Below are 13,068 nucleotides of genomic sequence, written 5' to 3' on the forward strand. Positions count from 1 at the left end.
AACCATTTTAATCAATTAATGACATTCATTAATATGCACTGATATTATTTGGAGACAGAAATCAGCAGCTCAACCATCAGCACAGCTTTAAGAAGGCTGAGACTGAACCAGGCTGAGGATGGAGATGACTCAGGTGATGCTCTATGTGACTAATTAGAGGCTGACACTTGTCTTGAGCTGTAACCAAGTCTAATGCACTCCACAAAGGAAAGCATCAAAGTTGTGAATTCACACTATAGAGAGAATTCAAAAGGCTAAAAGACGTCCCTCTGAGTTATGTAAATATGAAAGTAGAGTATATCTAGTACAGCCACATGCAACTACATAATGGAAAATAAGAAGTACACAGTCCTGCATCTTCCTTTTTCTCCTGAATGGCCCCCAAATGCTGTAGGGATATTGTTTAAAACATACATGAAACCTGAGAATTTATCAAGACAACATGTGTCTTCATTTCCCCAATTCCCATGAGCAATCAAATCAAGTCCAGGAAAAACCAGCTCACAATGAATCAGATGCTAAGACCCAAAATCAGGTGCCCTGGTTTCTGTACAGTGTTCCACGCAGCGTTCCAGTCCTGGCATTTCACTGTGTTGCCAGACCCAAGCCCAGCCAGACCACTGCCCGGAAACTAGACATTCATGTGGCAAAAGCTGCACTTCTGATCTAACTTTCTCAGCTGGCCAGGCTCATGCACATCCTGCTAACATCCAGTGCCACCTAGGTACAGATTCCTCCGTGCTCATGTTTTGATCCTAACAGAAAAATCTTTTAGAATGCAGGATCTCAAAGCTTTGAGATCAAGTGGGTTTTAGCAGAATTTAAACTGGGGTTTACAGAATTGGCAAACAGCAGCAGTAGCAGAAGTCATCTCTCACAGTGTTAACAGGAGCCCTGCCCTCTCCCTAGAGCCCAGATTCACCGGAGCACCTGAGACAAAACTCCATGCTAAAGAAGTCTATACTTCATAAAATTCTTAGAAATACCCTACAAAATATTACATGTTTTTCTTATAATCTTTTTTGTGGTTTTTGTTTGGTTTGGGTTTTGATATTAATTAGTGCCGTATACTGCACTGGAGACCCAAAGCTAATGGCAATTACAGCTGAGGACACAGTTACTCTGCTGCTCTCACCAAGATTCTGCAGTTCACAAAATACAAAACCTTACCAGGTGAACCTGTCAGTTTTAACAAGTTTCTTCTTTCACTGCATTTATCTGAAACAATATTTAGAGATGAGTTTAGTACCACCCATCAGATACGGTAAAAGCAGGGACTGAAAAAAGGGCAAAAACCCCAATCAAATACAAAATTTGCCATGTTGTTCTTTTCTTCCAGCAAATGGATCAGTAAATTTGCAAATCCAATGGGCCTGATCAGAAATTATGCCTTATCAGACACTGGCAAGAATTCATCAAATACACGCAACAATATCTCTTCTATCAGAAGAAGGTAATCTAGGACATCTTTCTACAGCCACTGTTCAAATAAAAGACTTAAATTCCTGAACAGGGAAAGAACACTGAAAAACTGAAACCACTCCTCTGGCAAACGTAATGGCAGGTCTTTTGTGCTCTCATTCTACAGCGCTGCACTTCATAACTCGTGCATAGCTCATATTCCCAGAAAACTGAAAACCACCATATGGTGACAAGGAGCAGAATTGAAAGTAGTCCCTTGCTAGATGTTTTAATCCTTTTCTGTTAAAGCAGTGTGTTTGTATTATGCTAAATAACAAATTATGTGTCTGCAGAATCAGGCTCCCTTTTCAATTATGAGCTAATTATTTCAACACTGCAAAACAGAAAACCCAAGTCATCTTTCTTGCTCCACTCAACTTCTTTATAAATTATTCTCAAAGAGCAAATGGCATTTCTCATTCCAGTTGTATTCCAATGTGATCGAGACTTACTCCTTCCAGCTCAGAACCTGTAACACTCTTTCATTTTAGGGACTATTAGAAATAAACCGATGCCAATATTTTAGCTGGCAGTCAAGCAAGCCTTTTAAGTTTGATGGCTAAAACGTCAAAAGACAAGTAACTACAGAACTTAATTTGTGCAGATGAACAACTGTTTAAAAATCAGCAAGGAAAATTTTAACAACACCCAGTCAGGGTCTGGGCTCTCTGAATGTATTCCAGTAAACGCTTCCACTTCTAACCAGAATGTGTCTGTACACAAGGGTGTGAGTTTGAGATAGTGACCTTAAATACACACGAGGGGAGCTTAACATCCCATCCACTCTCTACACGCTTAAAAAGAATAGGGAAAAAAGCACAGCATACTTTTCAGATTTTCCCGTACATTTTTGGACACTCTTTCTGAATGCTCACTTCTTAAGCTCGGGTTTGCTGTGCTTGGCAGTCACTTTTGTGTCTTTTGCAACACTGCGCACACAAAATTGGCCTGTGGTTTCATGCTTTGCTTCCCATTTAAAACTAACACTTAAACAGTAGCTTTATTTTTGTTAAATAAAAGCTTTTTTTCTGAATTCTGACATCTATTTCTCTTTTTCAACATGAGGGAAAATTATTTTTTACAACTGACACCAATCAGGAGTAATATTTTGTCTCTACCACTTTGATCCACTAACTCTCACTCATGTTATTCCTCAACGTTTTGTGCTGTGTTCCACAAAAGCAATGACAGCAGGTAGCATAATGTTGATTTTTGGACTGTAAGCTCTGATGACACACATATTTTGGTTTTGAGACTCCAAACTGCAAAGAAAAAAAAGCTTAGCTAAAGAATAAAGAATACAAAGAGAACCACTTTTTTGCAAATGCTTATGCTGAGGGAAAAAAAAAGCCAGATAATTTCTATATATGGCTGCAATCTGTCTCCTCTTGAAGGCAAGATGGATTTTTTTTTTTTCGTTATCCACTTAATATCTGATGAAGCATATATGGTTGACAATCTGTTTTGGGACAAGAGACCCCTCCTGTTTCCCTTGGGGTGTTAACAGCAGCTGGCTCTGTGCATTCAGCATTTGACTTCCTCAGCAAGCTCAGATGCCAGCGAGCCCCCCGGCCGCCAGGTACCACCCCACGTCAGAGCAGAGACAGCCTCAGTGACACACAGACAACTCCATCCAGCGCTCAGCCCCAGAGGCAGGTCCCCTCCCGGGAGAAGTCCCATACGTTTTACACACCCACCAAGTCTCCACATTCCAGCAATATCAGCTCCTCGCACCAACAAAGCGCCCAAGGGTGGAAGGGGACTTTGTATTTACTACTCCATATCAGCGTTGTGATGTGTGACTGCTGAAGATGTTTCTTTGCAGTGACGTGCTCTGCCTTCCCACCAAAGATTATGAAACCACTTTCAACCAAAGAGCTTCCTCCCTCACACGGCCTTCCAGGACCAGCAAGGGGAGAGCTGAACCCTGCAGCTAGCACTCCCTAATTGCTTCAGCAGAAGCTGAAAAACGTCAGCAACTGGACTTTCTGCCCCTTACTCCCTAAGAAAGCAGAGAAAAATCTGCAGAGAGCAAGCCTCTGATTTCAGGGTTGGTGTTAAAAGCAGCCTGATCTTTGGCCAGCCATGCAAGTAAGATAAAGATTGACCTTGCACACAGCAAGCTGTGCTGGCTGACCAGGGCTCAGCAAAGGTTACTCCAGCAAGCACAATGTCAGTGAATGTACTGAGAGTGCTACTGTAATCTCACAAACATCTGCAGCTAAACACATCCCAGAGGGAGAGGCAGACCTTTCAAACAACCAAACCTGAAAAATCACAAGCATTTTAACAGCATGACAACTGAGAGGAGCCGATCAGCTCCTAAGTTTGACCAGCACATTACTGCATTTCTGGCAGCTTTGCCCCAGCCTCCAGCAACCAATCCTGTGGATTTTAACAGGTTGCTTTGACCTTTAAGGCTCTTGAGGATTTCTAGGTTTCATATGTCTTCCTTTTCGCTGTACTTTAGACTGTATCACTGGCTACCTGCAGACTTTCTCGCTTAGCCCATTTTGAAACACCTCGGGCAAAGAATCTGACGTCTCTCGTCAGAGAGTTACTTTCATTCTCGGCCAAAGGAAACTGAGTATGTCAAACACAAAAAATAAATGACCCGAACCCATTTGCTGTCACAGAGAAATAGTTGCTTTGTCTTTATTTTGTATAAAATAGTGAAAAAGGCACAACCCCAAACTTGAAGAATCTGTCAAAATAAAATCATTTCACACACAAGATGCCTTATCACAAAGTAGAAAGCAACAGCTGAGCTTAGTTTGTTTTCTTAAACTGCGTAAATTAACCAGGCAAAAGTGAGGACAGCACCAGTCATAATGTGGTATCGAACAGGTTTACACTACATGCCGTTTTCACAAAGCAACCATCCAGCCTGCAAATTCCACATCCTTACAGGCACAGCTAACCCTACCCAGCAAAGAGAAAGTTTCCTTAAAAAAATTACAAGGGCTGGTAGGATCAGCTCTCCATAAGAGAGTGACATGTTGTCAGAGAACAGTCTGTGTATTAAAGTGCAGATACCAGCAATACCCTGAACGCAGGGCACCCAGCTCATCCCCTCTCTGCATGTCACCACTGCTAGTATTCCTGTGGGCCACTTACTACCTTATGCCAGCAAGCAGAACCTCTTGTTCTGACCAAGCCGTGAACAGACTTAAGTGCAAATGAGTTCAAACAATGTAAATAGTTCATTTAATTAAATGGCAATCAGTCCATAAATTGTACTGGTGTCAGCTTTTGATAAAGCACAGGCCACTACCTCCTCGGACCATAGAAGATGCACATCCCAACCACCAACGTGCACAGCTGTACTGACCGTGGGTGCTTCACGCAGTGAAAGCACGAAAGATGTTTACCTGTGAATTACATAAAAGGATGGAGAAATAAGGGAGAAACTTATCCCCTAGGACAGGGGAAAGCATTTGCATTCCTGCTCTTGATCTGAAAGCTCTTGTTACGAACACAACACTAGGGCTTTGCAAAGTGACAGCTGGCTATCAATCAACAGAAGGAAAGCCACGTCATTCAGCCTCAAAATCTCTTTGTCTATCCCACTTAATTTCTTTGTGCTAAAATCGTGCAACACAGCAAATACAAAGCCACCACATATTTGCCTCTGCAGGAAAGAGACTGGTAACAACCACTATCTAGCATGACTGCATTTGGCATGGACTGTCAGTGACGAGCAAAGTCAGACCGAAGGCCAAAGGAAAAATTGGGTCAGGAGTGTTAAAGCACCTCTGACCTTGCACGCTGCCCCCAGTGAGCAAGAGATGGGATATATAGCAGTGGGACACTGTACTGTTGATACTCCAGCTCTATAGATAAACAGAAAGACTTGATTCTGGAAGCAGATAAACAAACATCTTTCATCAGGACTAAAACAGATATGTTTCAGAGCAACGTGCAACTCCTACTGATCCCTATCAGCAAGTCCCTGTTTGATTTCCATTTCAGAAAAAGATCAGCTTACACACTGCGAAACAGCGTTACAGCTAAAAACTACTGTCCGCTTCGACACGCAAAACCTTCACTAACCATATGTGGGATTATTTACCTACGTCATATATCTGTATGCCAGTGAAACCGCTATTTCACCAGCCACTTTCTGAAAAAAGGCATCAGAAAGAAGCTACTGCTGCAGAAAATTAAATGCAGTGTGACTCTCTGCTCCCCTACTATCCTACTGCTGACTCTAGAGAAAATGGGAGGTGTCACAGGCACCAAAGGAAATACACACCTAACCCAACAGAAAGTACACGCCTAACTTACATGCAACAGCAATCCCCAGAACCACAAACTATAACAAAATCTGAGAGGCTTGGAAGGACTTATGTTATATATGACATTCATTCAGTTAGGAGAAGAAATGCAAATCTTCTCGGAAGAAGGTGTGCATGCAGTTACACAGCCTGTAGCACAAGGGTATAGAAGTGGTCAGTAACGGTGGGCACTTGTACAAAGAGTAAGTGCCACTTAGTCCGATGGGACCTTGCTTCCTCTTGGAGTACAGTCACTGTCAGGCTGGATATTTGCTTTTTTCTCCATGCCCCAGGTTCCCCATCTTCTAATATGAAAGAGTTTTCTTTCTAAGGCACTTGGAGATCCACAGATGAAAGGCATGGCACCAGAACTAGGTCAGACAATGCTGATGTATACAATTATCTTTGCAATTTACATGGCTGGAAAGTGTAATTAAAACTCTAGATCACTTTTCTCAAAGGCTCAGAATAAGACAGGCTGGGTTTGATTCCAAAATATAAGACATACATACATTTGCACTGTGGTTTGTACAGTTGCATAGTAACTTTTTAAAGTAAACGCTGCAGCTTTGAAGAAAGCAGAGGACAAATCTAGGGATTAGCTAGCAGCTGCGTCATTTCCTGTGACCTATCTATTACTTTACCAAAACCTTTAAAAAAAAAACACACACAACCAAAAAAACAACCCCACACACACCCCGACACAAACTTCCTGTACTCTAACCACTGAATGAGCAAGCACAGTTACACTTCAAGAGATCCTCTGAGTAGCTGTACTATTGCACAAGCCACTGCATACAACACCCAAAACCCAAATCCCAAGTTGTTGGTTTCTTCTAGCGCTACCTCACCGTAAATCTAAAAATATGGTTGCACGTACCAGTTAGACTGGGCCAAACGGTTCCTCTTGAAAGGCGTACACAAGCTACTGGCTTTACAGTGGCATGCACTGATCATGCAACATACACATTTCTTCCTTTCTTTTCTTATAGAACCGAATCCCACAGGTTTCCCTGATTTCAATTAGTAGTAGACACAGCACAAAAACCACCGTCCCAGTTGGCAGCAGCTGGAACCTTTTCAAAGAGCATCTGTGGAGAAGCCCAGAAATGACTGGCACGGGATCTCTTAGAGGTGGTCTTGCCACAAGGGCAGAGCCCTGCAAGGAAGCTTTTTTCCAGCCCTCTGCCCTCGCTACATGCAGATGACATCACTCAGCAAGGCTGCCTGCAAAGTGCCTTCACCAGCACTAATTCCAGCTGTAGGAACATGCCAGCCACTCATAACCAAAATTATCAGGCTCCATCTCCAACGCAGCAGCCAACACTACCTTTGAAGTGGAAACTGAAGCCCAGGGCTTTTTCACTGTGTGAGGAGGGTGCAGATAAACAGAGGCAGTCTTGGTTCCTGGAAGAGGGGACAGGAGTGAGGGAAGCAATGCCGGGGAGATCTCACATTTGATTCAGCTCAGCCCTCGGTCTCCTCTACTTGGATGCCTTTGCACAGAGTATGTTTACAAAGGACTCTGGTTGCTTGCTGGAGGTTTGACGGGGACTGGCAGCTTCTGCACAGGAAGTGACCAAGAAATACAGCCGCTTGCAGAGGCAACTGTTGCTTCACCCACACATCTGCAGGAGATGCTCCCCCCATCTGTTCCTCCTTCACAGCCCCTCAAATTGCAGGCGGACAAGACATAACAAATGGAGCAGAAACTGATGTTACTCTCCTCTTTTCCTCTTTTTTTTTTTTTTTTTTTTTTTTTTTGCATGGTACAAGCTATGTTTCTAGACAACAATTTAAAACACAAAGAAAGTAAGTAAAGCTCAGTGAATCCTCCCAGAAGATATTCATTTCAGTGGGCCGAATTTACTGGAGGGGGGAGGGGGAGGGTCAACTGTGAAGCAACATTTACCCAGATCTCTTTTTCTTCTCTGTTATGCAGACAAAACCATAGGTAAGGACATTTTACAGGCTACTGATACAGTGAAAATGTAGGAAAATGGACATAGATAACTGCATAACCTTTCCTACTACGCAAAGGGTTAATGCTAACCTGGATGATCTCCAATTGCATCAAGACAATACACTCAAAATGAAAAGGCTATGTAGAATTCTCTGTCAGAGCCCTAAATGTTAAGGGTTTTTTTCTCCTCTATCTCAAATATGTCAGCTGTTACTGGAATTTATTGGTTAAATGGCAGCAGAAGACCATTTGAGTAAAAAGAAGCAACATAACCACAGGAGAATTTATTTTATGATTTGCAACGAGGTGCAAATCCTGCCAACCACTTTAACCAATCAGAGCAAACCTCATTTCCCCTCACTGGAAGGACAGAGAGTATATAAATCCAGAACAAACAGAAAAAGGCCTGTCTCACTTCTGATCCACACAAACTTTCCTGGTAGCAACTCTGATGAGTTACGGTATCATCCCTGCTTTTTTGACAGGAAAACTAAGGCACAAAACAGTCATCGCTTCTTATACAGCAAATCCACAAGAAGGGTAAAAAAGGATGCCTTGCTCACAGGTGCCCAAGATGCCACAAGAACTTCACCCCAAAACTTTCTTCCCCAACAGCCCAGGTGTCTAGTGCCATTAGGGACACAGCATGGTCCAGTGGCCTTTGCAGAAGGGCTCGGCTCTACTGCAGGTTGTTGCATCTGCCGGCCTGTGTATGTCCTAGATATCTTTAAGTATATAAATGGCCCCTCACTCTTATGCACAGGTAACGGAATCACATCCTTTGTAACTACTGTTCCACAAAAAGTTATATAGCTGTGTAAGACTGCACTTCGCTCTTTTCTTCCTCCCTGTTTCAACACCATTAAAATCTAAAGAACATTAAACTAAAATGAAGGTGACAGAACAAGGCTTTCCTCAAAGGGCTGGCACTGGGGAAATGAAAAATAACCTGTTAGAGATGCAGTCGTATACACCAGCTGCACAAACCACCATTGAAATCCTCCTTTTGTACATTTGGCATCTGTCGAAGAACAAAATATGGAAAATAAAAAAGCAGAGTCTTTAAAAGACAGAGCACTCTCCCAATGCTGTTTATGGCCTGCTTCTTGTTAAGATGTTTATTTGTGTTGATATATTTAGATGGGTTTTAAATGCAAATGCTCCCTTCCTCATGCCAATCTTTCACTGAGTCCACTGGTTACATCTGTTAGTATTTATACAAGAAACAACAACAAAAAATTTGCAACTCTTGCAAACATGGGTAACCAACACATTATCGTGTGTGTGATTGTGGTGCACTTATACATTCTTTGTGGAGGAGATGAAAAGGCACCAGGCTGCAATCCGAAAGCACCACGCAAGACCAGCTGCTCTGAAGAACTCAAACATCAAGACGACTCTGCTGTCCCACAGGAGCTCTGCAGCCTCCCTCAGTGTGCTGGAGCCTGCAGCACAGCCCACTGCGGCTTGGTCCCAGGAGTTAGCAGGCAAGAAAGGTGGTACTCTGCTTCGTTGCAGCCAAACGAGAGCTCTCCTAATATCTCCTTCTGACTCAGGGCAAGACAAGTTGAGGGACACAAGGATCTGCTGCCGTTTACACCACTGACTAGCTGAGCCAGGCAGAGGCACGGCTTCAGTACATTATCAGGGAAGTTTGCAGGAACACTGTGGTCACACCTTGATTAATTACTTAAGAAAGCTAGCTCATGTCATAAACATTGAGTTTAATTCAAAGAAAAGGATACATCAAAAAGGGCTTCTTGCATTCATGCAAATCCTCACAGCAGAGCCTACACCTAGGAGTCCTGTCTCTGCTAGACCTTTGCTTACGTACCAAAAAGACAAGACTGAAAAGCAAAACTGCAAAACTGGGAAGGACCGGCACCTGTGCCTAGAGCTACAGCAAGGAGCCATCCCCACGCACGTCCAAACTAGCAGATTTGATGGTACACACCACAAGGATGGGGTGCTTCCTCAACATCCAATTCCGGTCTGCAAAGATGAGCCACCAACAGGCTACCCCAGAGAAATCTTTTTACCTGAGAAAGAAGAGCAGCAACAAAACAAAGAAACCTGTCCTCCTCCACCTGTGGCCAGGAAGGCAGAGGTGGGCCCACAAGCAGAACGTAAAGGCAGAGCTCCCACGCCAGGGCTGGTTGCTGAGGAACACGGGAATCATTCATAAGCGCGGCTGTTCCAACAAAAGGCCTCAAAAGTGTGGTCACTGTATATTTACACAGTTGCTTTATCTACTGTAGCTAACACTCTGTGTTTGCTTCAGTTTTTAAAAGTACAAAGTACCCACAGGCAGGAGCGCCACAGCAAAGATAAATTAAATAAATAGACAGAAACCTAAACTAAGACTCGCCAAGAAGGAGTCTTCGCCACCTCACCTATGAAAACAGGCACTCGGTGTGCACAGAGCAGAGGTCTGCAGGTCAGCTGTCAAATCCCACTGATCACCCTAAGACATGAACCCATCCCCCAGAAAAGATTCAGGCCTGAAACATGGGCGATACACTTTTATGTCTAGCTCTACATTTTTGAGATGTTTGTATCATGAATGGCTGTCATCCTAAGAGGTCAGCGTCAAGAGGAGAGATGTTATCTGAAGGTCAGCACTGCCCGTAAGTAAACAAAGGAAGAGAGACCCACACCAGGAGGCAGACACACATATTAGGGTTCCCACTTGTGCGCAGCTCCTGCCTCTAACAAAAATCGATTGCTGCGTGACTGGAAATGGCTGCATACCTGGTCTGAGGGCTAGTCAGTAAATGGGTGTTGCTTCCTGCCCAACTTGTTGTAAAAGTTGTTGATTGGAGATTATTTTTGTTGTTGTCCTTGCTATCAGCCTCTAGCAAAACGTTAACTAAGTTTTCTGTGTGGAAGATAAACAGGTTCAAATTCCACGTGTCAAAAATCCCAGTAGGAACTGCAAGGCGTGACGAAAAACAATCAAATGAGCAACTAGTGTGACACAGACATATTAGACCTCTCAGAACATCATATTTCTAGGCGTGCAATTAACCAAAACCTTGTCATAACTCCTAAACTAACTTCAGTCAGAAAAACTACTGTTAGTCTGTAAAAGAACAGGGGAATAAAAGGGATGTAGAATGTGTATGCATATGAAGAACAAAGAAAATACCTCAAGGTAAACAACTAGTTAAATTTATTACCTTTTTCATTCAATCTTCTAAGACAAAGATTAAAAACTCAAACTGAAAGCAGAAAGACTCATTTGTATTTCTGTGATTCTGTGATTCTGTATTTAATGCACAGAGCCCTGTGCCACTCTGCTCTATCAAATACTTGAGATACAACCATGTTTCTTGCAACCAAACGTTTTTGGAATTTCCCATTAGTTCTTGGTGACTAGACATCCGCGCTCATTTCAGCCAACAGGACTGAGCCACCTAGGACCCGGACTTCTGAAACCCCATCGCAATCAGTTTTGGCAGCAGGCATGTAGCTCCTCTGAAAATGTCTCACAAGTATCTTAACCCAGTCACCCAAAACTGGAGTCACCCAGCCAGCCAGTTGCTTTCAGCGCTTATCTTCCAGCGTATCAATTTCCCCTCAATTAAACCAGGCTATTAAAACTTAACTGCAAAAGGAGCTATTCATTAAAGTTTTGTCACATCCTTGGATGAAAATGCCCAGAACAGATGTGAAGAGTTACAAGATTTGCACTCACAACCGAACCAAAAATGAACGTAAACAATTATGATACATTTGCACACAGCATGGGAGATTCCCCCTCCTCCCATCTCCCTTCATGCTCCAGCGCTCCGTTTTCAGAGAATGGCAGCTGTTAGCAAAACAATGAAGGAAGCAAGAGTACAAGAATATTTACACCAAGAATATAAGATTAGATCTCAGTGAGCAATTTTCTCTCCTATTTACACAGGCCAAGTATTCATGCATATATACATACACATGCACAAAGAATTCTGGAAGAAGAGAGGATCTTTAGCACAATTTGCATCCTTACAGTCATAAAAGCACAACTCAGTCAAATACTGTTAGAAATTACTAGATGTTCAAGTTCTATTTGTAGCTACTATTTATACACTGAACAGTAAAATGATGGTAACTTCCACTCAACTCCTGTATTGGGTGCATGTCATAATAAAGGCCACACACCCCAGGTGTGTGTGAAACAGTGGATAATGCTTCCCAAATTTATTTCTGTTTACTTTGTCCAGAGTCAATGTTCGGAAGCAGATAAAAGTTAGTGGAAATAATATAAATATGGACATTCTTTTGAATCATAAGTGTACTTGACAAAATATGATTTACAAAAATCACCACTGGACAGTTATGTGAAAATAAACTATTGAATAGATCTAATTTTGTAAAAAAACACCGCATGACAATTTGTTGTACTTCAAAGGACTGAATTCAGTATGTTCCCAACTATCATAAAAGCATTACTTTCTCCCACAGCAAACGTACTTTACCATTGTATTTGCTGGAAAACATGCTTACTTCTAAAACATTAACACTTTCTTTTAATGACTGACAAAAATTACAATCACCAAATTTCCTGACAAACTTGAGCAAATGATGTCTTCGGCAGCCATAGAGAACACCATGCATTTCTGTTCTTGTCCTTCGATCTTCTCTACTCTGCTTGGTGCTTTGCAGATTGTTCACATTAGTATTAGCTGGAGTCAAACATAACTCATACACTAAAATAGAAGTACCACTCCCAAAAAAAGTGTAACTTGTTGTTCATGTGCAATCTTTGTGCAAATCCGAGGACCTTCCCTACACATGGGCTGACCCACAGCGCGATGGCTAAATTCAGCTCCTCCTGCCCTGCGTTGGTTAATGGCATGTGACACGAAGCAGAGCAGGAGGAAGGGACTGAATTGGAAGCAATGCGGAGTGGTATATTGAATGTAGCTGATGGAGGAGTTTAACAGTCCCGGTATATGAGTTTGCTAGGAGATCTGTTACGTAGGTTGTGACCTTCATCAGACCAGACTTTTATCAAAAGCCATTTTATGAGAATGTCAGAATGCCACACCACATTGCAGCATTCACATCAAGTCCATTCTCTTTGCCTCTCTCATGAAGACTTCATACAGTGCTGAAAAGATTGTGAATCCATCTATAGTCCAGCAGATACTGGTATACGGAAAACAAATTTTCTGCTCATATTTCAAGGGAAAGGTTCCCCAGAGTTCCCAGGAGATGGATCAGACGTATGTGTTAGTGTTGAAAAAGCCTGAAAAGTTTGTTCACGTGCCTAGGTAGGGTCAGACACAGTAAAATACTCCCTGCCCAAGCATATCTTTACTAGTGTGCTCAGGCCATGGGTGGTCCTTCAGAAGACGATTTGTCTATCTGCAGTAATTA

At 42.5% G+C, this 13,068-nt stretch overlaps 1 protein-coding gene across 5 annotated transcripts in view; it reads right to left on the minus strand.

Annotated features, from left to right (window-relative positions):
- CMIP (c-Maf inducing protein) overlaps nucleotides 1-13,068 on the minus strand; it is a 136,473-nt gene that overhangs the window by 77,799 nt on the left and 45,606 nt on the right. Inside the window, exon 1 of one of the 5 annotated variants that reach the window (XM_075101298.1) lies at nucleotides 9,789-9,904. The exons of 2 other annotated variants lie outside the window; for them this stretch is intronic. In XM_075101298.1, coding sequence (XP_074957399.1) covers nucleotides 9,789-9,884 — 96 coding nt within the window. In that variant the 5' untranslated portion in view covers nucleotides 9,885-9,904. Of the gene's footprint in view, nucleotides 1-9,655; nucleotides 9,698-9,740; nucleotides 9,905-13,068 lie in introns of those variants that run through there. 2 more of the 5 variants (XM_075101297.1, XM_075101299.1) reach the window with 2 other exon arrangements.

This window comes from Phalacrocorax aristotelis, chromosome 8 (assembly GCF_949628215.1).
Source record: "Phalacrocorax aristotelis chromosome 8, bGulAri2.1, whole genome shotgun sequence".
NCBI lineage: Eukaryota > Metazoa > Chordata > Aves > Suliformes > Phalacrocoracidae > Phalacrocorax > Phalacrocorax aristotelis.